The 24,252-nt window shown below is 50.9% G+C and overlaps 1 protein-coding gene across 1 annotated transcript in view; it reads right to left on the bottom strand.

Annotated features, from left to right (window-relative positions):
- The window catches only part of NR5A1 (nuclear receptor subfamily 5 group A member 1), a 47,515-nt gene extending 25,332 nt beyond the window's left edge, over window positions 1-22,183 (bottom strand). The window contains exons 1-3 of the mRNA XM_079962142.1: window positions 21,951-22,183; window positions 16,636-16,777; window positions 8,816-9,579 (exon numbers count right to left, since the gene is read on the bottom strand). Coding sequence (XP_079818268.1) covers window positions 8,816-9,579; window positions 16,636-16,777; window positions 21,951-22,055 — 1,011 coding nt within the window. The 5' untranslated portion in view covers window positions 22,056-22,183. The remainder of the gene's footprint in view (window positions 1-8,815; window positions 9,580-16,635; window positions 16,778-21,950) is intronic.
- Window positions 22,184-24,252: the final 2,069 nt, after the last annotated feature.

The raw sequence follows: 24,252 nt of genomic DNA, 5'->3' as shown, positions 1-24,252 counted from the left end.
TTGGCCATCTGTCCTGGATGTTTTAAGCTGAGATTCCTGCTTTGCAGGGGGCTGGACTGGATGACCCTCAGGGTCCCTTCCAACTCTACAATTCTATGATTCTATGAAGATAATTACAGCTGAGGCCAAGAGCAGCCATGGCTCTCCTCTGCAAACCATCCCACTACAGACTCTCCAACGAGCTTTCAAAGTATTTATCAGACACAGGAGAGTCCCAGGGAAAAAGGGCTTCCATCAGGCAACTAGCCACAGATCTCGGAAGCGAACTAAGTTCCAAAACTGGCCATGATGGTATCAGTAGAGATGTAAAATTTCCAGAAATTTTGATGCCATGAGAAAAAAATGTTTTTTTCCAGAAAAAAATAGAAATCTTGGAACAATTGAAAAAATGTTCAGTGTGGAGTAGTTTTACAAATTGCATGAAATGCAATGTATATGAAATTATTATGCTTGCAATAAAACAGGTAAGCACCCCACTTTCCCTCAAAAGCAACAAAAAAAGCAAGAAACCATCAACATAAAAAATAATCAGATTTGCCCCTTAGCACCAACAGCAGATGAAGTTAAGGTCCACCTCAATATTTAAGCTCTATACTGTAGAAGGTCTACCCTTTGAGTAGAGCTTAAAAAAGAAAAGAAACAGAGGACATAGCATATACATGCAGTTTCTTCTATCTCATTTTCTGAACTACTGCTGTCATTTCCATTTCTTCTTCCTATTTGTCATTTTTCTCATGGACTTCTAAAAAACAGCTTTCAATTTTTCTGCATGCCAGGCCCAGAAGTAACCAACATCCGGTTACTGAATAGTATGTTGCACTAAGGCTCAAACTCCATTTGAAAGAAAAAGGAGTGTATGCAGGGTTTTTTAATTGAATTTGTTATTATATATTATAAACCGCATGATAGTAAGAGAGCTTCTAAACAGCTAACAAAAATATACAGTAAAACATTAAAATGATTGATAAAACGCAGTTAAAAGCAGATATTTAAGAGGATTCAAAAGGTGATTAAAGTCAGCAGTGATTAAAAGGAAGCAAATCGCATGCAGCTTCTACGTGTTCAGATGTTTACAACAGCCTTAATGAAAATGTTTTGAGCCGTTGCTGGAAAGAGTTCAGTGAGAACACCTGCCTGGTGTCAGTTGGCAGGGAGCTCTAAAGGGGGGCGGTGCTGGAAGGCCTGGGGAGGACGGAAAAATTGGGGGGGGGGACGAGGCTTTTTTCTGGGTTTTTCCAAAGCCGTTTTTTTCAAGAAAAATTGGGGGGGTGTGGAATATTCAAACTATATCAAACTATTTAAAAATAAAATAAAATTCTGGGGGGAAACGGCTTTGGGGGGGAAAATGGGAAAAACCTGGGGGGTGGCTTTTCTGATTTTCCTGGGTTTTTTCCAGGCCTTCCAATCTCTAGGTATCAGGGTGGTTATAGCTTATCCTGATTTCAGGACAGTTTGCCCCTGCAAAAGCTTCAGGGAGCACAACTGAGGCATGCCCCATAACTTCCTGTTGAAATCCTATAATATTTTTATCTATTATTATTATTATTATTATTATTATTGTTATTAGCATTATGATTAGCATTATGATTAGCATTATTAGCATTATTAGCATTAAAAAGTAAAAAATTCCTTCCAGTAGCACCTTAAAGACCAACTAAGTTAGTTCTTGGTATGAGCTTTTGTGTGCATGCACACTTCTTCAGATACACTGGAAAATACTAACTTAGTTGGTCTTTAAGGTGCTACTGGAAGGAATTTTTTTATTTTGTTTTGACTATGGCAGACCAACACGGCTACCTATCTGTAATTAGCATTAAAAAGGTAAAGGGACCCCTGACCATTAGGTCCAGTCGTGGCTGACTCTGGGGTTGTGGCGCTCATCTCGCTTTATTGGCCGAGGGAGCCAGCGTACAGCTTCTGGGTCATGTGGCCAGCGTGACTAAGCCGCTTCTGGCAAACCAGAGCAGCGCACGGAAACGCCGTTTACCTTCCTGCCGGAGTGGTACCTATTTATCTGCTTGCCCTTTGACATGCTTTGGAACTGCTAGGTTGGCAGGAGCAGGGACCAAGCAATGGGAGCTCACCCCGTCATTGCGGGGATTCAAACCGCCGACCTTCTGATCGGCAAGTCCCAGGCTCTGTGGTTTAACCCACAGTGCCACCCGCGTCCCATATTATTAGCATTATTATTAGCATTAGGATTTATATCCCAACTTCCCCCCCCCCAAGGAGCTCAAAGTGGTGTACATGGTTTTTCCCCCTTCCTCATTCAATTCCCACGACAACCCTGTGAGGTGGAATAGGCTGAGAGAGGCAGTGAATGGACCACGGTCACACCCGCTGAGCTTCATGGCAGCCAGGTGGGGATTTGAACCCTGGTCTCTCCCAGGTCTTAATCTGACACTCTTAGTGACTACGCTGGTTCTTTCTTGCTGCCTGCCTCAGATCTCTCCCTCCACACCCTCCTGGCCACTCAAATACAAATCACGAGACCTCAGCCCAGACCAAGCCACAGCGCCCATCAGAACCCCACTGCTTGGAGCCACCCTCAAGCCTCCCACCGCCGGGAGAAATCCATCTCTATATAATTTATTAAATTATAGGTTGTCAGTGGAAGAGGACAGAAGAGCCCAAACCCAGGACAACCCCAAGAGCAATCTATTCCACCTCCCTGCTCAGACACACCAGACCCGCAAATCTTCGTTCAAGCCTTGACACATCTCATCTCAGCTCACTTAAGAGAGGGTATTTATGGGTATCAGCTCTGACCTCTCCCCCCGCCCCCACCTATCGGCTTGCCTGCCCTCGCCACACACCTCCCTCCATAAACAAGAAACCGCCTCCCTGCCCCCCGCCCAAATCTCCCCTGGCCTGGCCGGTTATTAGTCTTGCCTCCCGAAGGCCAGCGGAGCCTGTAACTCTCCGGCGCCTGACACCCCAGGAACAGCAGCACATCACTCTTGCCCGCAGATTGGCAGGCGAGGCTCTCGTTTGTCAGAGCCGGACTGACAGAATTACTAGCCCTTAAATGAAACGATATATCTGGGAGGTTAAATCTGATTTCAATCTGGCTGCCCTGGGAGAAGGCGGGTGGGGGGGGGGGCGAGGGGCAGAATATTGCACTGGGAACTGGTGTCAAGAGGCCAATTAGCCCAGTGGCAACACAGCCGGTCTCCTCGGCCTTCTGCAGAATTATGTACCAAAAGGGGCTGGGGAGGCTGGAGGGTTCTGACACACTGGCACAGCTTGGGGCCATTGCAGAGTTTGGGGGCTGCTGCAGTCCCTGAAGGAAAGGAGCGGTTTGGGAGGGGTTACAAAGGGCACCCTGGCTTCAAACTCAGGGTGTGGAAGCACCCATGGCTGGCCAGGAGGACATTCACAAGAACATCAGAGTCTGCTGGATGAGGCCAATGGCCCGCCTTGTCCAGTATCTCACAGTGACCCACCAGATGCCCTCTCTGGGACAGGAACCCAAGAGCCAGTGGCAGAGGAAGGGGGCTGCGGTGGGTGCAGCCCACCCGGGTGTCACCACTGAGGGGGTGACAAAATGCCGGGCAGCACTCACCGCGGGCCTGCAGCGCACCCAAGCCATGCGTCTCTCCTGGGAGAGATGTGGTGCTTGGGTGCATGAAGGCTCTGCTCTGACCAAACAGTCCAGCCGCTACCTCCCCCCCAGCTGCAAGGCGGCTGAGTGGGAGGAGGCAGGCAGACTCTGGAGGCCCCACAGTGTGCCCTGCCCCTGGGTGTGCCGCCCCAGGCACCCAAGCAGCCTCCTCCGGCGCTGCCAAGAGCGTCTCTCTCCCCTCCTGCAATTTCCAGCAACTGGTATTCGGCACCAGTGTGGGAGGCGGAACACAGACATCAGGGCTAGGAGCCGTAAGAACGTAGGAAGAGCCTGCTGGATCAGGCCTGTCATCCCAAGGGGAAACCAGGGCTATTTAAAGTGGTGTAAGAGGACTTTAAATCTATAGTGTGGGTCTGGCCACTGGCTGGGAGAACAGCGCACGGCTAGAGAATGGCTTCGTCCCAATCCAGACATCCAGTCTTCTTTGGGCTGGCACTTCTGCAGCACATCTGGCTGCCCAGGCCCTGGCTAAGTTTCTGACTATAGCACCACTTTGGGAACTGAAGTTCTGGGAGGGCGAGGCCTCTCCTAATGCCTCTTAGCACCCTTTAAAACTACAACTCCCAGAATTCTCGGGGGAAGCCAAGGCTATTTAAAGTGGTGTAAGAGAACTTTAAAAGGGACATGGGTGGCGCTGTGGGTTAAACCACTGAGCCTAGGACTTGCCGATCAGAAGGTCGGCAGTTCGAATCCCCATGACGTCCCAGCTCCTGCCAACCTAGCAGTTCGAAAGCACGTCAAAGTGCAAGGAGATAAATAGGTCAGGCTCCGGCGGGAAGGTAAACGGCGTTTCCGTGCGCTGCTCTGGTTCGCCAGAAGCGGCTTAGTCCTGCTGGCCACATGACCCGGAAGCTGTACGCCGGCTCCCTCAGCCAATAAAGCGAGATGAGCGCTGCAACCCCAGAGTCGACCATGACTGGACCCAGTGGTCAGGGGTCCCTTCACCTTTAAGAGGACTTTAAATCTACAGTGTGGGTCTGGTCACTAACTCTGAGCAAGGATGTAGGGCACCAGGCTGCTCCACCTACTCTCATCAGGGCTGGAGCAAGATTGGAGCAACGGTTCTGCGAGCCAAAGTATTAACCACCAAGTTGTCTGTTTTCTCTGCCTCCCCCCCCCCAATTAAAGTTGTAAGTTTTAATGTAAATAAATTGCTGTGTTTGAGTGCACTGTATTGAATATTCTGTAAAGGGACGTTTACCTTAGACAAGAGGTTCCACTCCAGCAAAAGCGTCAGAGGAGGCTGGTATTTTTCCATTCAGTACCTGATGACTCACCTCTGGAAACATGAGCTGGAAGCTGGAATTTGGGAAGCCGTGGCATGTGCTTGCTGCAGATGGCTAGGAGCAGCAGCTGTTGCAGAGGTTCTGCACTGATGAACCAGCACAGGATCTCCCTCCAGGATCAGAGAGAGGGAAGTCCATTGAACTACATAAAGGACTGGAGCCCACCTCCTGTTTGCAATGTCTTTCTTTGATATTCTGCCGTGTTTGTCTTAGTGTGGCTTGTACTGAGATAAGTTCTGAAGCTCATTATTGTGGTGGAGAGATTTCATTTCTACACAAAGTCCAGATCAGGGACTAATACCTCCCCCTCACCATGTTCAAGCCCCCGTTTCTGGGGAGAGGGGGCTGTGTCTTTGAAGACGGGAACTGTGATGTCTACATCACAGTAAAGGGAGATTAGCAATAGTTGGGGAATGACTTTTGTCCTAGAACAAGATTAGTCTTCCTGTCTATTCCAGAGGATTTGGGACTTGCAGGCCAGCAGCCCGTTTCCCAGAGTGGCCAACAGATGCCCCTGGGAAAACCACAAGCCGGACATTTGCAGGGTGGAGGGGTGTTAGCAGTTCTTTCCCACTGTTGAGCCCCAGGCAACTAGTATTCACTCTGGAGGTGCCATCATGACTAGTAGCCACTGTTCACCTTACACCCCACGCATTTGCCTAACCCCCTTTTTACTGTTATATTACATTTACCATATGTTTCGCTCTATAAGAAGCACCCAACCATAAGACGCACCTAGTTTTAGAGGAGGAGAACAAGAAAAAAAATGTTCTCTCCCTCTCTGCTTGGCGCCTCTCCAGCAAAGCGGGAGGAGAAATGGAAGGGGCTCCGTTTCTCTTCCCGCTTCGCTGAAGGGGCGCTGCGCAGAGAGGGAAAGCTGCACAGCGCCTCTCCAGCAAAGTGAAGCCAGGAGAGCGAGAGGGATCAGTGCGCATCAATCCCTCTTGCTCTCCTGGCTTCAGCGATAGCTGCACAGCCTGCATTTGCTCTATAAGACGCACACACATTTCCTCTTACTTTTTAGGAGGGGAAAAGTGTGTCTTATAGAGCGAAAAATACGTTATATTCCACCTTGGCCTCCATGGTCCCCCTCTATTTTATTCTCAAAACTACCCTGTGAGGTAAGTTCATCATAATTAAAGGACAAACTGCCTAGAGAATTTTGCTCCCAATCTACTGTTAACTTTTTCCTAGTCTGACACTCTAACCATTACACCATGCTGTCCCAAGTTGGTGAGCACTGGTATTGAAAACAGAGGTTGGAGATCACCATCCTCCCTCCCCCCCCCCCAGTCAGGAGAACCCTCTGAAGCAGTCATGGTTGCAGTTTTGAACAAGGCCTGAAGGAGCCTGCTAGGTGGCCTTGGGCCAATCACTTTCCCTTACCCTAAATGACAGGAGTTGTTGTGAGAATAAAGAGGGTAGGAAGAGAACTATGTGTAACAGCTTGAGCTCTTTGGAGGGAAAAGTGGGCTATAAATGTAAAAACAAACAAACAAATAATAAACTACAGTATTTCCTTTGTTCACACACCTGCTGATTTTTTTTCTAACCCATAAGGCTTATGCAGGCAATTAAGAACACACCTTTCCACAGCCTTTGGCTGATTAATAATGTAAACTTTGGGGACGCGGGTGGCGCTTTGGGTTAAACCACAGAGCCTAGGACTTGCCGATCAGAAGGTCGGCGGTTCGAATCCTCACGACGGGGTGAGCTCCCGTTGCTCTGTCCCTGTTCCTGCCAACCTAGCAGTTCGAAAGCACCTCAAAGTGCAAGTAGATAAATAGGTTCCGCTCCGGCGGGAAGGTAAACGGCGTTTCCGTGTGCTGCTCTGGTTCGCCAGAAGCGGCTTAGTTATGCTGGCCACATGACCCGGAAGCTGTACGCTGGCTCCCTCGGCCTATAGAGCGGGATGAACGCCGCAACCCCAGAGTCGTCCACAACTGGACCTAATGGTCAGGAGTCCCTTTACCTTTACTTTAATGTTAACTTTGTTATATAGCTTTTCTTGTATGGTTTTATGCACAATTATTGTGCATGTGCTCTGAGATTTTATTTATACATCAAAGCAATGGCCTTCCAATGGCAGACTTGTTTCATACAGAAGATCTTAAACCCAGATCTAAAAAGTGAAGTTGCAATCAGAGAGCTGTTTGTTGCCTGCCTGGAGTGAGGAGAGAGGGCTACAGAGATCCACCGGCCTTGGAGGAAGGCAGGCAATGAGAGCCCAGAGACCCACCCTGGCGGTGCCTCTGGCTCCTTAACAGAGGACTCTTCTGGAGCCCCATTAGCCAGCTGAGCCCTCTTCCTCCCACACTGGCCAGGCCTCAAATGAGTTATGCCCATCAATTGCCTGGCTAGTGGGGTTTTTAAAACTCTGACAGCAGTTTTAGTGGGACACTATAAAGCCACACTGGGGAGAGCTCATTTAGCTATTTTAAATGTGAAAGCCCCGTCATTGCTAATGAAAGAAGCTGCCCTGCACACATGAATTTTCATTCATTTGAAAGCATTTCTCCACCAGCCATTACTTTGGTCTTATTTATTATAGCCATTTCCTCAAGGGCTTGAACAGTGCAGAGGTTGCTGATCCACTGAGGAGTCCTGGGTGCAAATCTCACACCACCACAGATTCACACTGAATGACACTTTCAAAGGAGGGGGGGAGCTCTCTGCCTCTCAGAATGCATTTTTTCCAAGTGGTGAATAAGCCCAATATTTAGGAAAGATATTCCGTGCGCTGCTCTGGTTCGCCAGAAGTGGCTTAGTCCTTCTGGCCACATAACTGGAAGTTGTCTGTGGACAAATGCCGGCTCCCTCGGCCTATAGAGATGGAGCGTGCAACCCCAGAGTTGTCCGCCACTGGACCTAACGGTCAGGGGTCCCTTTACCTTTCAGAAAGGGATTCGAACTCGGATTCCCCGGGCCCAAGTGAGGTCCCGGATCCACTCTCAGCTGAGGGCTGAGCACAGAAGTGGCCACTCTCACAGACACACCTCCCCTTCCGTAAGGTTCAGGAGGGAGACAGTCCATGTGGGTCTGCTGTTCTGCCTGGGACCCCAAAATATGGGATGAAGCAGATCCCTTCTGCACAGGCAAAGTGGACTAATGGGAGGCCATGCTTCAATATCCACACGCACACCCCTTTCCAAGCATTGAGGGAGGCAGCCATGCCTGAAATCAAACACACACTTACCTGTGTGTAAGCCCCACTGCACTCCATGGGGCTTACTGTTAAGACACCTCTGGCCAACGAGGCACCTGTGGGCCCACCAGCCTCTGTTCGCTCTCAGCAGCCTCCCCATTCTTATTTACAACCTGCCCAGGGGCTGGCCCTGGCAGCTGCCCCATCAGCCCAGATGGACACCAGTAACCAACGGGCATAGTGGGCAGGGCAGGTTGTCCCTGAGCAACTCTGAGCTGAAGTCCCTGAAAGGGTGGCTGTTGGGCACAGCAAACAATCAACTGCCCTTTGCCAAGGCTTCCCAGGTTCCCATCACCGCTGGCTCACATGGGGAGGAAGGCAAGGGGCGGCCTCGACCCCCGCAGAGAGAACTGGGCACAAGCTGCCCTTTCGCGTGGCAGCCCCTGGGCCAGATGGGCACCTCAAAGAGGGTTCCCAAGGTAAATTACTGAGCGCAGGTGAAGCTGAGGGTGTCCTTACCTGGCAGAAGACTTGCCCTGCGTTCGCTGCCGGCGCTCTGCACGTGCTCAAAGCAGGCCTCCCCCCAGCCACAGTTCAACCTTCCTCCTCACCACCCACCACCCCGGGACCAAGCAAAGCAAGCACAGGAAACATGCCCAAGTCGGGGAGATGTAGGTCGTGGGAAGCCATTTCCTCTCGGGGTTCGTCCCCACCCCACCCCCCAGCGAAAAGCAACGACCCCGCCCGCCTCCCACTCACCTCCAGCTCCTTGAAGAAGATACAGCTGCGCGCCCACTCCACGATGGCGAAGAGGGTCTGATCCGCCATCTTACACATGATGCCAAAGGCGCTGAGCTTCTCGTGGCGGGCCTTGCTCTGCTCCTCCTGCAGGCAGGCCAGGATGCGGGCCTTGAGTTGCGCCTCGTCGGGCTCCTGCTGCAGCAACTTCAGGATCACGTCGGGCAAGTCGCCCCCAGTGGCTGCGGAGCCGCCATTGGGGTAGACCTCCGGGTAGGGGTACGGCGGGGCTGCCTCGTTTGGATGCGTCGCGTATGGGTCCGGGAACTCGGACTTGATGGCCCGGTTGGCGAAGGACTGGTAGTGGTAACCCGAGAGCGGCCCGTGACCCGAGGGCACCGGCATGGCCAGCGCGGGCGTCCCGTAGGAGCTGCGCTCGTAGTCGACGGGCGCCATGGCGGTGGAGCTGCTTATCCCGCTGCCACCGCCACCGCCGCCGGAGCTGCTGGAGCTACTGCTGCTGCTGCTGCTGCCACTGCCGGGCGGGGGCAGCGCCTTTGCCACCCCAGACTGGTGGTGGTGGTGGCTCAGGCCGTGCAGCGAGGCCGACCGCCCGCCGTACTCCGCCGCCGCCTGCACCGGGGACACGATGGGCGGCTGGGCGGTCTCCAGTTTGAAGCTGTTGGCGCGGATCAGCGCCTTCTTCTGCTGTTTCATGGCTCGGTCCCGCTTGTACATGGGCCCGAACTTGTTCCGGCCACCCCGCATGCGGTCGGCGCGCACGGCTGGAGGGAGGAGGGAGGGAGGAGGAGAAGAAGGGGGAAAGGGAGAGAAAGCGGGGAAAAGGCGTCAGACAAAATCCGACCAGGAAGGCCCAGGCTGCGTTCAAACGACTGCACGCGGGGTGGGGGAACGCCACGAATCTGGCCCCTGCTCCGCCCCGCTTTGGCGACACTGCAGGTCGCGTGCACACTGTAACTTTGAAACACGTTTGAATTTAAACTGGCTAGCCCTTTAATGCACATCTGAACACTGTGTGGATGCTAGACCCTCGGGGCTTCAGGCGGAAGAGGATGACTGCAGGATAATCATGGCGAGGGGGACGGAGCGCGTGGTCCTAGAGGCGTAAAGGCCCCTTTCCCAGGCTTAGCTGTTGTTATTTCGCGCCACTGCCCGCGCCACGACCCTCGAGCAGAGCGCAAGAATGTGTCACGGTTGTGAAACCCACGCAGGTGCTTCTCTGCTGGCCTCCCCCGGCCTCCATCCCCGATGCCGACACTGATCCCAAAAGCGCAGCAGCTGCCTTGGAAGCGCGCCCTGGAAGAGAGCGCTCTCCGCCCCCGCTTCCAAAAGAAGAAACTCGCCCCATATCCCTACCTCCCGCCCTAGTCCCTGAGAAGAGGGGAAGCGGGAGGGAGAAGCCAGGAGAGGCTCCCAGCCGCCAAGAGCGACTCCCACGAACCCGGGAGAAGAGGAGGCCCGGCCATCCCGCGGGGTCCGTTGGCAGAGGACGCGTCTTCGCCTCCCACCTTCCTCCGGAGCGAGGAAGGAAGGCAGGCGGCGGCCGCTGGCCGCGGAAACGCCTCTGCCAAAGCTGCTCCTGGGGTAGAGGGCCATGCGAGGCTAGGAAGCCCGAGCTACTATTAAAAGTTGAAACCGATTTGAAAAGGAGGAGCGACGTGCTCAGGTGTTAGCTTTCCGGAGGTCCTTGTTCCTACTTTGGAGGGGGAACGACCCGCCCCATCTGTGCGCCCCAGCAGTCTGCGCATGAGCTAGAAGCCAGCGGCCCAGCCAGCAGCTGACATTGGGAGCTCCAACCAAAGACCTTGGTGGTCAGAGATGCTTTTCTGGCGCTGCCCATCCTCCAGGTGCATCTTGGAAGCAGGCTGCTGGCGCAACAGAAAGCTGGCGAAGGGACCTCCCAGCGAAGTCCCACCAATTCCTGCAAGCCAATGAGAATGGGGAGTTCAGGTGTGGTCGACCCCCCGTGGCCCGTCGCTCGCCGGACTGGCAGCCAACATGGCCGTGGGTTCCCCATCTCCGCCACGTTGGGAAGTCCTCGGTGCCGCTAGCAAAGATGTCTGCGCGCACCCCTGCGCAATTACGCGCCATGCCAATGATGCCCTGATTCCTCGCGTCACTCCTGCTCTCGCGCACATCCTTCCTCTTCTTTTGAGCCTTTAAGAGCGGCTGGTGTCGGCGCACCCTCCCTTTCCTCTAGTCCTCCCCAATCACGTTGCCTTTTGGCCTCCGTTGTTGAAGGAGCTCTTTTTAAGAGATCCGGGGTGGCATAGTGATTAGTTTACTTGGACCTGGAAGAGACCTGGGTTCAAATTCTCCCACTCGGCCTCGAAGCTCCCTGCCTGTGGCATTAGAGGCCAGTCCATAGAAGCCAACTCCTAGGGGTCTAGGTCCCTTTCCCCACCCCCTAACAAAATATTGGAGGGGGACAGTCCCCACCCCGGTTGATGGGCGTTGCTACTCAAGTGATGTGTGCGCCCTGTCTTGTGATCGATTATGCGGAAAGGGGCTCAGCTCTCCCACAATATTTCATACAAATTTGCTCCCTGGGCCAGTCACTGCTTGTCACCCTAGCCTACCTCACAGGGTTGTCGTTGGGATTAGATTGCGCCACTCTGGACGCCACGTGAATGCCACATTGAGCTCTTCCGAGGAAAAGAGGTCATTAAATGCAATGAATGAATGAATGGATAGCATTCTCTTTCGTTCCCTTCTTCGTGCGTCCATTTGCTCCACGCAGAAGAACATAAGAACGTGGGGCGGTTGCCTTTTGCCAAGTCAGAGACTCCTGGTCTATAGAGCTCGGAACTGTCTACACTGACTGGCAGCATCTCCTCATAGTCTTCTCCCAGCCCTGCTTCCTGGAGATGTCCCTGGGGACTAAGCCTGGGACCTTCTGAACTATAGCCCTTCTCCGCCCCTCGCGGCGACCCCTGGTGGATAAAGCCACGCGAAGCCCACCTGACGCGGGCAAGGCTAAGGCCAGTCGCAAGGCATCAAAAGGTATGGGCACTCTGCGTGCACTCAAGGGCACTGCAGTGGTATTACTAGATGGGATTAAATAGGGGAGAACCCTGTACCTCTGCCACCTTAAGCTCCTCGGAGAACGAGGCGGGATACAAATGCAAACAAATATTTTCGACTACAACTCCCATCAGCTGGGGCTGACGGGAACTGTAGCTCAGAAACCTCCGGGATGAGGCCCAAGGTTTCATCACACCTGCTCCGCCAAGGCACAGAACAGAAGAATCTGGCGGACACTGGTGTCCATCTAACCCACCGGTATTGTCTGCTGTGCTGGCACCAGCTCTCCGGCCAAGGGTCCTTTTAAGGGGGGGTGGGGGTGCCAGGGATTGAACCTGGAGCCTTTGGCATGCAAAGTGGGGGCACTTCACCACCGAGCAGATCTCCCCCCATGGTGCCTGCTGTCAGAGGGGGCTCCGGCCAGCCAGGTTCTGAGCAATGGGCGTGCCCAAGGGACTCCAGTCAGGCCCGCATCCCGGGACACTCAGTACTGTTCAGGATAGGAGGCTATTTCCGTGCTGCGGTAGAAAAAGCTGAGCACCCGCCGGAATAAATGTCCGGACTGCTGGGATTTAAACAAAAAACAAATCTGAATACAGTATTATTTTTATTCCTTTCCCCTGGGATCTTTGGAAAGGGAAGTGTCCGCTAGGGTTATAACTTTTTTACAACCTCATGTTCCTGTAGCTTAGTTAGATGAACTTTTGCCTAAAAACAAAGGAATGAACTGTCGTTTCCAAACCTTTTGAAAAAAAAGGTCACCCGGAAAGCAATACATCGATTTTGGTATATGTAACTGTATAATGTATTATGCATAGCATGTATACAGGAAAAATGGAGCTTGCAAATTTTCTAATACATGTACAATATTTTATACATGGCCCATCACTTCTTATTGCTGAGAATAAATTGAGGATCTTGTGCGACATTGTAATGATTATGATTATGATTATACCATGCCCATCCAGCTGGGTTTCTCCAGCCACAATTGTATATTGCCACAGAAAGAAATATTAAAAATTAAGAAGTTTAGTTGTTTGCCCAGAAATCTTTCCATATAGACCAATATCTGGATTCTTCTTGAACATTCTCAGCAGTTTTAGGAAGTTCCAGGCAGCTGTAAAAGTTATAAACAGTTCCATGAAGTTTTTAAAAGTGCTAATAGTTATGAGTAGTAACTTTACATATACAATGTTTCCAACTTTTCATTTCAGGGCAAGCTTTTTCAATAACTGAGAATAATTAGTCCCTTTTTCAGTGTTTTTAAGCAAAAGCGCATCCTTTTATGATACCGGAAACCGTTATACCCCCAGTGCCCACACAAACACACAGACACCCCTTCTTGGCACTGCCTGCTTTCATCCACATGCCTTGGGATATGTGCAGAGGGTGCTTCTGAGCATGTACAAAGTATCTCCCGCACACGTACACGAAAACCCTATCTCCACCAGCTTATCACACATGCCTGAGTCTGTATGTGCAACTGGAGATGGTGAGGAATGTGTAAAAAAAAACCAATCACGCCTTAACAAAATTTGAAAATTACAATGGGTAGAGGAGGGAAAGGATTAGATTTTAATTATACTCTATATTGCTTAATGTAGGTTATCAGTGGATCTATGGAACCCCCTCAAAAAGATATGGGAACTAGATATTTGCACACATACTATTCCCAAGGATGGGAATAAAATTTGGGGATCACAGCCCTTAAAAATCTGCTTCCAGATTTCTTTGGGAAAACTCCTTGAAATTATTGCACAGATGGTATTGCACTCCTTTGCAAATGTAAAAAATGTTTCCTTCTTTATGACCTACTAGTTGGAGGGACTGCAATAAACTTCGTACATATTACCATTTACTGTAATTTGGTGGAAGATTTTTGGAATTTATTCTTGACATGAATGATAAATATTGCTAAATAAACTATTGTTCGTTGCCCAAAATTAGTGTTACTGAATATTTTTGATGATACAAATGTAAATGTATTGTCAAAAGAATTAGTCTTATATATGATCTTGGCAGCATGAATGAGACAGTTTGAGCATGTAATGCCAACTGTGACCCAACTGGCTGCCGCTTAGTTTTCAGGCCCAATTCAGTGCTGGTTTTGACCTATAAAGCCTTAAATGGCTCAGGAGCACCACTCCTCAAGGACTGCTTCTGCCCAGAAGCTCTGAGGCCCTTTTTCATGTGGCCCCTCCACGAGAGATCCAGAGGGCGGCAAGATGAGAAGCGGCCTTTCCTGTGGTGGCTCCCCACTTGTGGGATACTTTCCCCATGGGGGGCTAGCCTGGTGCCATCTCTACATATCTTTAAGTGCCAGGCAAAAACATTCCTCTTCAGCCAGTTTTTAGATATGCTGTAACCCACCCAAAGTGGCTGGGGAAACCAAACCAGAAGGGTGAGGTACAATCATCATCTGTGGCCTTTTAAACTGTGGGGCGGGGATATTGTTTTTTAATTGTTACTAAGGAATGTGTTTTTTGTGATTTTATATTGTAAAGTGCCCTGTGATCCTCGGACGAAGGGCAGTCTAGAAATGTAATTAATTTATTAATTAATATTAATAATAATTGCAACTCAGTGGGAAACAGCCCAAAATCTTACACTGGACGCTTTGTACCATACACTCTGGGATACAGCTTTAATGGAGAGAAACGCCCATATTTGAGATTTTGACAACGCGTAGAACCTCTGGACACTTTATATGATTTGGCATTCCTTATGACATAGGCAACAGAACCATCCTGTTCAAGACAACCCTCATCGCAAGCCTGGCAACTATGGAACTAGCCTTCATGATCTGATAAAATTGGTAGCCTTCACTTGGGCTTTCTTGAAAGGGTTCCCCAGGGGTCATCTAGTCCAACCCCTGGAATCACAACTACGGATCCCCTGACAGGTGGCTCTCCAGCCTCCGTGGAAGCAGAGACCACCACCTCCCGCGGGAGACCCTTCCACCGCCGAACAGCTTTGGCTGTCAGAAATTTCTTCCTGGTGCTGAGCCTGAATGAATCTCCTTTCTTGTCGCTTGAAACCATGGGTTCGGGTCCTGGCCTCCGGAGCAGGAAAAAACAAGCATGGTCCATTTTCCATGCGACAGCCCTTTAGGTATTTGAAGATGGCTCTCACGTGACCTCTCTGTGTGTTTATTTTTATCCTATTTTTATTATTTGAAACCCCAATTGGTTCCCGGAGACACGTGTCCTTCCAGACCTAGACTACTATGCTGTGGAGCATCCTCCCCCGGGACCCGCGCCCAGCCTCGCCCCCTCCTTTCCACCCCATGGAGGAATTTGCTTTCACTTTATGTCGTTCAAAGCCTGCTCTCCAGGCAGCCCTCCGCTCCGCTCTGCTCTCTAAGGCAGGAAAGTCCCCGAACGTGACAGCAACCCGCAGCGGAAACGGACCTGGAAAGTCGGGTTTTAAACTGGGAGTACCAGCAAATAGTGTGCATTGAATCGGTACTGCGGCTTTTTAATTGCTAGACTCTAAATGGGAAATATACCAATTTTCAGATCACTCAGTGGAAACAGAGTTGGAAAGTCGGGCTTTAAAAGCAATATAAAAATAAATGCGCGGGGGGGGGGGGGGGTATCAGGACTTCTCCAGCAAAGCGCGCCGAGCATCAGGAATGAGACGTGGGGGGGGGGGGACTCCCGCCAGATTTAATTATCACCCTAGTGCTAGCCCTTTCTCAAAGAGTCAGCGTTATGACGCTGGGGCGGGGGGGCGCGAAAGGCTCTTTGGACATAAGAGCTTCAGAAGAGGCTGCGCAGGTATTTTATCTCAAAAACATAAGAGGAGTCCGGGGGGGGGGATCCTGTTCTCACAGTGGCCACCCAGATACCCCCATGGGAAACATGCGAGCAGGATCTGAGCACGTCTGAAAGCACTGCTGCCATGGATAGCCTTATAATCCTGCATGAATTCGTCCCGCCCTCTTTTAAAGCCTTCCAGGTTACTGAGGAACCACAAGAATACTGTCATCATTATCCGACTTCCCCAGTGATAACGGCCTTAAGGGGCCTCCACTCAAATGGAACACGGAATTAATAATAATAAGGATATTGTGGCTGGCAACTAAGCTTGACAGCACAGGCAGAAAAAGCACTCGGCTCCTTTGCATTTTACAGGGTCTCACTTCCAAGAGTCCTTGCAGAGTAAAGTCCCTGCCCCTCTTATAAAGGGCCACACGGGACACATGGAAACCCAGCAGAGGGAGAAGGGGGGGGTGGAATACTAGGGGACGGGTTGGGTAGAGGGGAAAGAGGCTAAAGATTTAAAGGAAGCAGATCTAGAACATCTCAAAAGTCTCTTTTAAACCGCCTGGCACTGTTCTTTGGGTGGACGCTGTGCGTGGAGGCGCGCTCTTTTCAAAAACGCGCCTCCTGGCCAGGGAAGGTGTTGCATTCTCACGACCTAGGCACGAAATGCATGTATACTTATATGTTGTTTTTTTCCTCGCCCCCTCAGAGGCAGAAAAGCAACGGGGGTTAAGAGGGGGGACGAGGAAGAAAATTGGCCGGTAGGGGTCAAGTCGGCAGTCCTTCCACCCCCTCCCGCCCACGTCAAGTCCCACGTCCCCACGTCCTGTTTGGGCCGGAGCAAAAGCCCTCCTGGCCGCGGTTAGCTCAGAGGCGGCAGCATCCAGGACATAGGCTGGTATCAGGATCCCTCCCCGCCCCCTTGGCAGAAGGCGCTTTCGCGTCAGCACCTACCTTCCGTGTTGCAAAGACTCGCCCGCCCGCCCGCCCGCCCGCCCGCCCGCCCACGACTCTGCCCACGGGAGTCACCTTCGAGTTTCATGCCCACCACAAGGCACTTCTGGAAGCGGCAATAGGGACACCTCTTGCGCTGCGTCTTGTCGATCTTGCAGTTCTGGTTCTCCGTACACGTGTAGTGCTTGCTGTTCTGCACGGTTCTCTTGAAGAAGCCCTGAGGACAAGATGTGCGGGGGGGGTGTGTGTGAGAAGTTCAAGGAGTCTGGAAGCGCGAATAATTCCCCACGAACGGGGGGGGGGTCACAGGTGGGTCCCACACCCCTCGCCTTGCAAGCCCCGCCCTGCCCAAAGCAGCTGTCACTTGGGAGGAGGATTCAAACATGCGCTCTGAGTATGCCCAGTGGAACGCTCGCTTTAGTGAATATGCCAGGCCTTCCAGAGCAGAGCCTATGATTCTGAGGAACTCAGGGTGAACCCCGACACAGATTAAGCTGGGGTGCAGGCGGGAGAGGACTATATCACCTGAGACCCTTCTTCTTGTCAGCCGATTAACATTCTGTGTCCTTTTAAAGGTGTTTCTGGGAGGGGAGTTGTTTGTTTGTTTGTTAATGTTTTATTATGTATTTGTGCCCTCATTTTGTATTTTTTCTGTTGTGAACCGCCCTGGGATTTTTGGATGAAGAGCACTATACAAATTTAATAAATAATGCTGCTTCCTCTGGGTTTAGATAGCTAGCTCTGCTCCTTGTCTCAAAACCCAGTTCCCTCTGGCGCTCTTTGGGGGGAAAGGGGGAACTGGGAAAGCGGCAGGGTGGAATCGGGAGACCTGAATGCGTGTGAGAGTGTATCCCACGACACGTGTACCAAAGCATTATGATCATCAACTCTGCTCTGGGAAGGGAGACTGAAACCATTTTTGCATCCGTTATCTGAAGGACTGTTCAAGGAACAGGGACACTGCAAAGGGTTGACCGACCTGGCCCCATCGTGGGCCAGTCAGGGAGCAACTGCTCCAACACTTGCTTTCCTCTGCCTTCCTCGTTGTTTATTTCTTTTGTGCCATGTCTCTCTGATGGTGAGTCTGTGGGCATAGACTGTTTTTGTCTTTACTTTATACTTTGGGGCCCTTTGTAAGATGATGGTGATACTATTAATAATCATAAATCCATTTAATTTCCCTCTGATTTCACGGTTAACGTCCTCTCTGTCTTTCAATGGTTTTGTGTGCTGCCTTTCCAAAGTTAAAACCATATTCAAGGCAGCTTACAACATGTAAAAACAACAACACAATTACAAACATTACAAAAGTAGTCGTAAACAATAAACAACAATCTCTAAACAATACCACAACCCAAGAGTCATGTCCCCATATGCATCTGATGAAGAAGATTATACCATGTTAATTTTTTTTTTGGTCTTAGCAGTTCAGGAACATGGAAATCTGCCTCATACCTAGGCAGAACTTTGGTTCAGCTGGCTCAACGCTGCCTGTATGGACTGGCAGCAGAGCTCACGGGGTTTTGGCAGGGGACATTCCCAGCCCTACTGGGGATCGAATGTGTGGCTTTTAAAATAAAATAATAGTTTCCATGTTTGGATGTTTGCTTATTATAAAGTACCTGTTCTAAATTATCACAGTTTGGAACTACATGCAGAAGACCACACATTGCACCAGGAGTGAAAGTAATTATAATATAATATAATATAATATAATATAATATAATATAATAATATATAATAATATATATAAATCACACATGAGGCAGCTCGGAAATGGAAGAGGAAGACTTTTGAGCAAAGCAGGAACGGAGCAACAGTGAGAGGAGGGGCGATATGCGGAGCAACCGGGGAGAGTTTCAGGGCTGATCGGGGGCAATAACCGCGGCACCCCGGACCCAAGCACTTGATAGCAAAGGGTACGACTCCCATCACCCCTAACCAGTCCGGTGGCCATACAGAGGAGAACTGGGGGGCCAGGGACGCCTTGGGGACCACAGCTCCAATAATAATTAGCGTCTAATCAAGCTGTCCCATTCTGGCCCCCACCATCGCCACCTCCCTGACTCCTATCAAGGAGGGGCGACAAGAACCCAGAACTCTGAGGTCCAGCGCCGAGGGCCTTCTGGCGGTTCCCTCATTGCGAGAAACAAAGCTACAGGGAACCAGACAGAGGGCCTTCTCGGTGGTGGCGCCTGCCCTGTGGAACGCCCTCCCATCAGGAGATGAGTAATTATGTAACATTTAGGAAACATCTGAAGGCAGCCCTGTATAGGGAAGCTCTATAAGGTGTAATATTTTACTGTGTTTTACTATGTTTTTATATATACTGGAAGCCACCCGCAGAGTGGCTAGGGCAACCCAATTAAATGGGCTGTGTAAAAATATTTTTTTATTATTATTATTATTATTCCATCACCACCTCCAAATAAGGAGGAGAATCACATTATATTGCGATTATTTAAAATAAAGCACATTTCCGCAAGTCATTTTGTCTTGTGAACTTCTGCACGCCGCCGATGACGTCACAACCTCAGGCAATTAAATAAAAAGATCTTCGACTCAGAACAGGGTGGGCAGCTCAGCTCCAGGGATGAATCCCTAGAAGAGGTGGCCTCACCCTGGGGAAAGGGAGCCTCAAGAGCTCTCTCTCCTCTTCTCAGAATGCAAGATGGGCACGGTTCCTCGGTTGGCTCCACTGCCCACGCCCCCTCGCTTCAGCCCCGGCACCTGTCTGCAGATACCCCATGCCCTGTCATATTCTGCCTCCTGGAATCTAACCTTCAGCCAGGATGTTAAACTGCAAGAACCACGGGGGGGGGGGAGAGAGAGCAGTGCCGGCTTACCACACAATTGTTAATTCTGAATTTCAGATTGTTGTAAGACGCCCTGGGACCTACTGGTGAAGAGTGAGCAATACATTTAATAATTCTAATTATAATTCTGAAGTGTAAGTGAAGGAATACACTTTTTCCAGTGAGAGACTGAGACAGGGTGGCAGATGTTTCTTAAGACTAGAGTTTCTCACAGGACCTAACTGGCAACCCACCCACCCCCGCAAGGCGCTTAGGGCATTATCAGTCCCCCAGGGAAAGCGCATCTCCCTTTCGCTGGTGGTGAGGGTAGGGGCGGCCGGGCCTTCGAGCTGGAGCTGCCGATTCTCCCCCCCCCCAGACACACATGATGAGGGAGGGACCTCCAGAAGCTTGAAGAGACTCCATGGACCTTGCCCTTCCTTTGTGGGGGCTTCACGACAAATGTGACAGACATACCCCGAGACACATCCTGGTAAACTGAGGCTCCCGTCTCTGGGCCTCTCCCTCCCCCACCTTCCTCGGTCCCACCATTAAGGTAGAAATCTCAAAAACACCGTCTCAAAACAAGCAAGCGAGCTAAAACACCGTTAGAGACAGCAAGGGAGGGCGGGGAACTGGACAGAAACTAAACCGAACTGAAGGAAGAAAAACAGAAGAACGTCAGGCAAATAAATAAATCCACAAAGCAGAAAAATGACCAAGAACAGACATTTAAAGGGATGCCCTTGCTGGGTGTCATCATTTGGTGGGGGGGGTGGAGGGCAATATTCGCCTCATCCCCCCCCCAATTTCTCCCTAACCCTTCTCGCACCCATCGCTTGCAAAGCGGCCCTTCCCAGCAGGGGCCCCCGCCGAGCACCGTCCTCTGGCGGCCTCCGGAGACCCTGTTTGGCGTAAACCCGCTCCTGGAGAGGAGGACGGAGCGGGCCAGCCGGGTCTGGTCCTGAGCACCACTAGGCCTTTTGCCCAGAAGGGCCGAGTGCAGCGCTTCGGGGCTCCATTTGGTTCACCCCCTCGACTCCAGGGAAATAGGCGCGCAGGGTCCTTGGGCGTCTTTCGCGCAGCCATATATTTCCCCGCGCCTAAAAATATACAATTTCTTGGAACATAATTGCCCCGTCACATCCACACCCTGAGGTGCCCACGCTGCTCACCGGAAAGTGTCCCCAGACCCCCAGCCACCAAACGCGCCCCTAGGTTCAGTTTTCGGTAGGCACTTAATAATATTAACTGCTAAGGCTTGCGGTTCCCCCAAAGACGAATTTCCTCCTTTGAATCACCTTTTGGGAACTCCAGACCGGGATGCATTTTCCCGGACACATTTCCTGATCGAGTCGCCCGCAAACCAGTCGATTTCGTTTATTCCGGAAGCATTTTATTCATTCTCAGAAAAGATTTCCAAAGAATTCCTACCGCGCATTTTTCGAAAAGAGTTTTAGGGAAGAAAAGGCCGCGCAGGGGAAGCTTTTGCCCCCCGGCCCCCACCCCCTCCCCGGAACAGACTTAGGGAACCTATCGCTCCTGAACGGGAATGGCATTAAATCGGCGTTACATGCGATTTTTTGGCTCCGGATCACGGACTCCTTAAAACTCGCCCTCCGTAAAATCGGGGTTCGAAGAGAAGTGATCAACATTCTCGTCCTCTAAAATATCACAAATGATCGAAAACAAAATCCCCAAAGGAACTGAGGCCGTACTGTCGGTTCCACCGGGCGAGCGTTGTGGGGCTGCGCTCCAGAGATGGACCCCGGAAAATTAAGACGAGTGAAGCTTCTACAGGTCGAAATATGTACCGGGATTTTCAACAGAATATGGTAAGGTTCTGGGATTAATTAAATACTGTTCGGAAGCTCTGGGTAATCCAGAGTTCGATGAGGATGGCTTGTTGCTTAAGAAAAATACGTTTAACAATAATTTTGGAGCTATTTTAATCAATATAATTATTTGCGTTTATGTTGCTCGTATTAGTAGCATGGCTTAATTTTAATGATTAACTTTAATAATAATGAAGCAGTTACCGCTATTTCATATAACAATGAAGCAGTGATAGCGATAATAATTCAAATTTTGTTTGCGTCCTAATTATTTTCTTTTCAATTCTGTTCTCGCCTTTTGCCCTGCAAATATTTGTAAACCCCGTCCCTAGCCGAGAGACGAACCTCTTTTGAATACGCGCGTCCAGCGTCATGTATTAAAATACGCCACCATAATTTTCTGCACCGACGGTTTTGCTCCGGGGTGTTTTAGGGCGCTGCAGTTAAAACGCCCCGGGCGATATCACATTTTCAATGCGGCATTTATTATGATAATCCCACCCGGGGGTCATTATTCAGTCGTCGGGTGGAGCGGAGTTTATTGGGGAAGGGGGAACCCGCAATTTTTTTTAAGAAGGGCATCCGACCCCCACAAGCCCACGCTGCTGCCCTGAAACATTTTGGGGGAGTCCAAATTTGGGGATCCCTGATCTCAATGCTCTCCCCTCTCTCCTTCCTAAGAAGAAGACCACTAAGTCCCTTTCTCCGCTGCGGGAGGCAGTCCCGAGCGGGTCGCTGTCCCTCGACGGCCGGCCCTTACCTTGCAACTCTCGCAGGTGAGCAGCCCGTAGTGATAGCCGGATACCTTGTCTCCGCAGACTGGGCAAAGCTCGTCCAGATCATCGTCGTAGGAGTAATCCATCATCTCCTCTGAAAGTAGGAGAGCCGGGCAGCGTCTGAGCCTTAACCGGCGGTGATGGCGGCGGCGGGACCCGGACCTAAGGGAAGACTGGCAGCGGGACCGACGACCGACCGATGGGCAAGGGAGGGCAGCCGCCTATATAGCTGGGCGAGGACGCTGTGCTTGCCCAGTCTCCTCCGCCGCCTCTTGAGGCTTGGGGGGGGGGTGGAGGTGGGATGGGGGTGGGCGGGAGTAAGAAGCGCCCAGCCGAGGAAGGAGGGCGCTGGGGAGTGGAGAGTTAGGGCTCCACTATACCCGCGGGGTGGGGCGTCGGGAGTCAGAACCCCCACCCACCCAGTGGGGGCAGGGCTCCCCCCCCACCGCGGCCTTTGAGCAGATCTCCTTGCCCCGCCTCCCCGCGCAGCCCGAAGACGAAACGTCCCATCCTCATCAGCCCAGCTCGGGACTGGCTTCCATGGACTTGTGGCCCCGACGGGGCGCACTGGCTACTCAGGAGCAGCGGCAGAGGCAAAAGGGCTACACTGGCTCCCAGGACGTTTGCAAGCACAATTCAAAGTGTTGGTGCTGACCTTTAAAGCCCTAAATAGCCTGGGTCCAGTATACCTGGAGGAGCGTCTCCACCCCCATTGTTCTGCCCGGACACCTGGGTCCATCTCCAAGGGCCTTCTGGAGGTTCCCTCCCTGCGAGAAGCCAAGATACAAGGAACCAGGCAGAGGGCCTTCTCAGTGGTGGCACCTGCCCTGTGGAACGCCCTCCCACCAGATGTCAAGGAAATAAACAACTACCAGACTTTTAGAAGACATCTGAAGGCAGCCCTGTTTAGGGAAGTTTTTAATGCTTGATGCACTATTGTATTTTAATATTGTGTTGGAAGCTACCCAGAGTGGCTGGGGAAACCCAGCCAGGTGGGCGGGTATAAATGTTGTTGTTGTTGTTGCTGTTGTTGCTGCTGCTGCTGCTGCTGCTGTTACTACTATTACTATTACTATTACTATTACTATTACTATTACTATTACTACTACTACTACTACTACTATTATTATTATTACAAGAAGGGAAGAAAGGACTGAGAAGGACAAAGCGCGTGCGTAAGGGCCCTTGGGGGCTGGTTTCCCCCCACCCACCCCACGCGGGAGAGTAGTTGCCACGGGACACCCCCCAATCCCTCCTTCCCTAGCAAAGCTCTCCCCCACCCAAGCAGCCCCCGCACAGCTAGGGCCCCGGTGCTGTCCTGGTTCCCCCCCCCCCCACTCCAGACTGAAGCGACCGAAACTCTGTGCTCCATGGGGCGGGGGCATGGGGGGGTATTCAGCGGCCTTCTCCTCTTGGGGAGTCTCCCTCCGGGTTTGTTTTCTCTCACCCTGGATGGTTGGGTGGGTGCACGCGTGTGTGACATCGACCGGGCCTCCCCAGTGGCGCGCTTCGCTCCTCGCGGTCAGCCCGGGGAACTGGCCAGCAGCCCAAAGCGCGCAGACTGAGGCGCCGCGGAGATTCAGCCGGGCCGGTTCGACTCCCTGGATTTCAGGAGAGTCCGGGACCGAGCAAAAGACACCAACTCAGTCACTGCTGCTTAATTTGAGAATGGGGGAGGGAGGAGGGGAAATTAACCCCCCCTCTTCAAAAAAGTGTAATTCATCCTTTCGGAGGGACTTGATAAAATGTTTCGGATTTTTATCAGAAAAAAAACAAACAAGACTCGTTAGCATCTTTTCTTTGCCTGTGTCGAAAGAGAACACGCGTCAGCCGGAGAACTTCGTGCCTCTACCGCCGGTGGAAATAAAACGGGGGTGGCGGTTTTTATTTGTTTTCCCCGCGCCCAGCCTCATGTGCCCTTTTTATTTTCTTCCAGCCGCTCAGCAAATCACGCTCCAAATTATTAGAGATTTGGGTAATTCGGAAGGCGGGGAGAAATATCAATGTTACTGTTATACCATAACATTATATACATAAATATACTATATTACAATTCATAGCATGCTTGTAATACATTATCAATTATAATATTAACATAAATTATAATGTATGGTAATTATGTAATAATATATTGAGGGCAGAAGACATATAAATATTATAGTTGTTATGCAATATTGTGTTATATAATTTATAACACACTTTGTAAGATATCATAGTAATGTTAATACGAAAAAAATATCATAAAATATTTATATATTACTATTATTATTATATATTCAGGGGGTA

This window comes from Podarcis cretensis, assembly GCF_951804945.1.
Source record: "Podarcis cretensis genome assembly, chromosome: Z".
Classification (NCBI taxonomy): Eukaryota; Metazoa; Chordata; class Lepidosauria; order Squamata; family Lacertidae; genus Podarcis; species Podarcis cretensis.
Note: the sequence above shows the minus strand (reverse complement) of the source record. Positions and strands in the feature narration are given on the sequence as shown.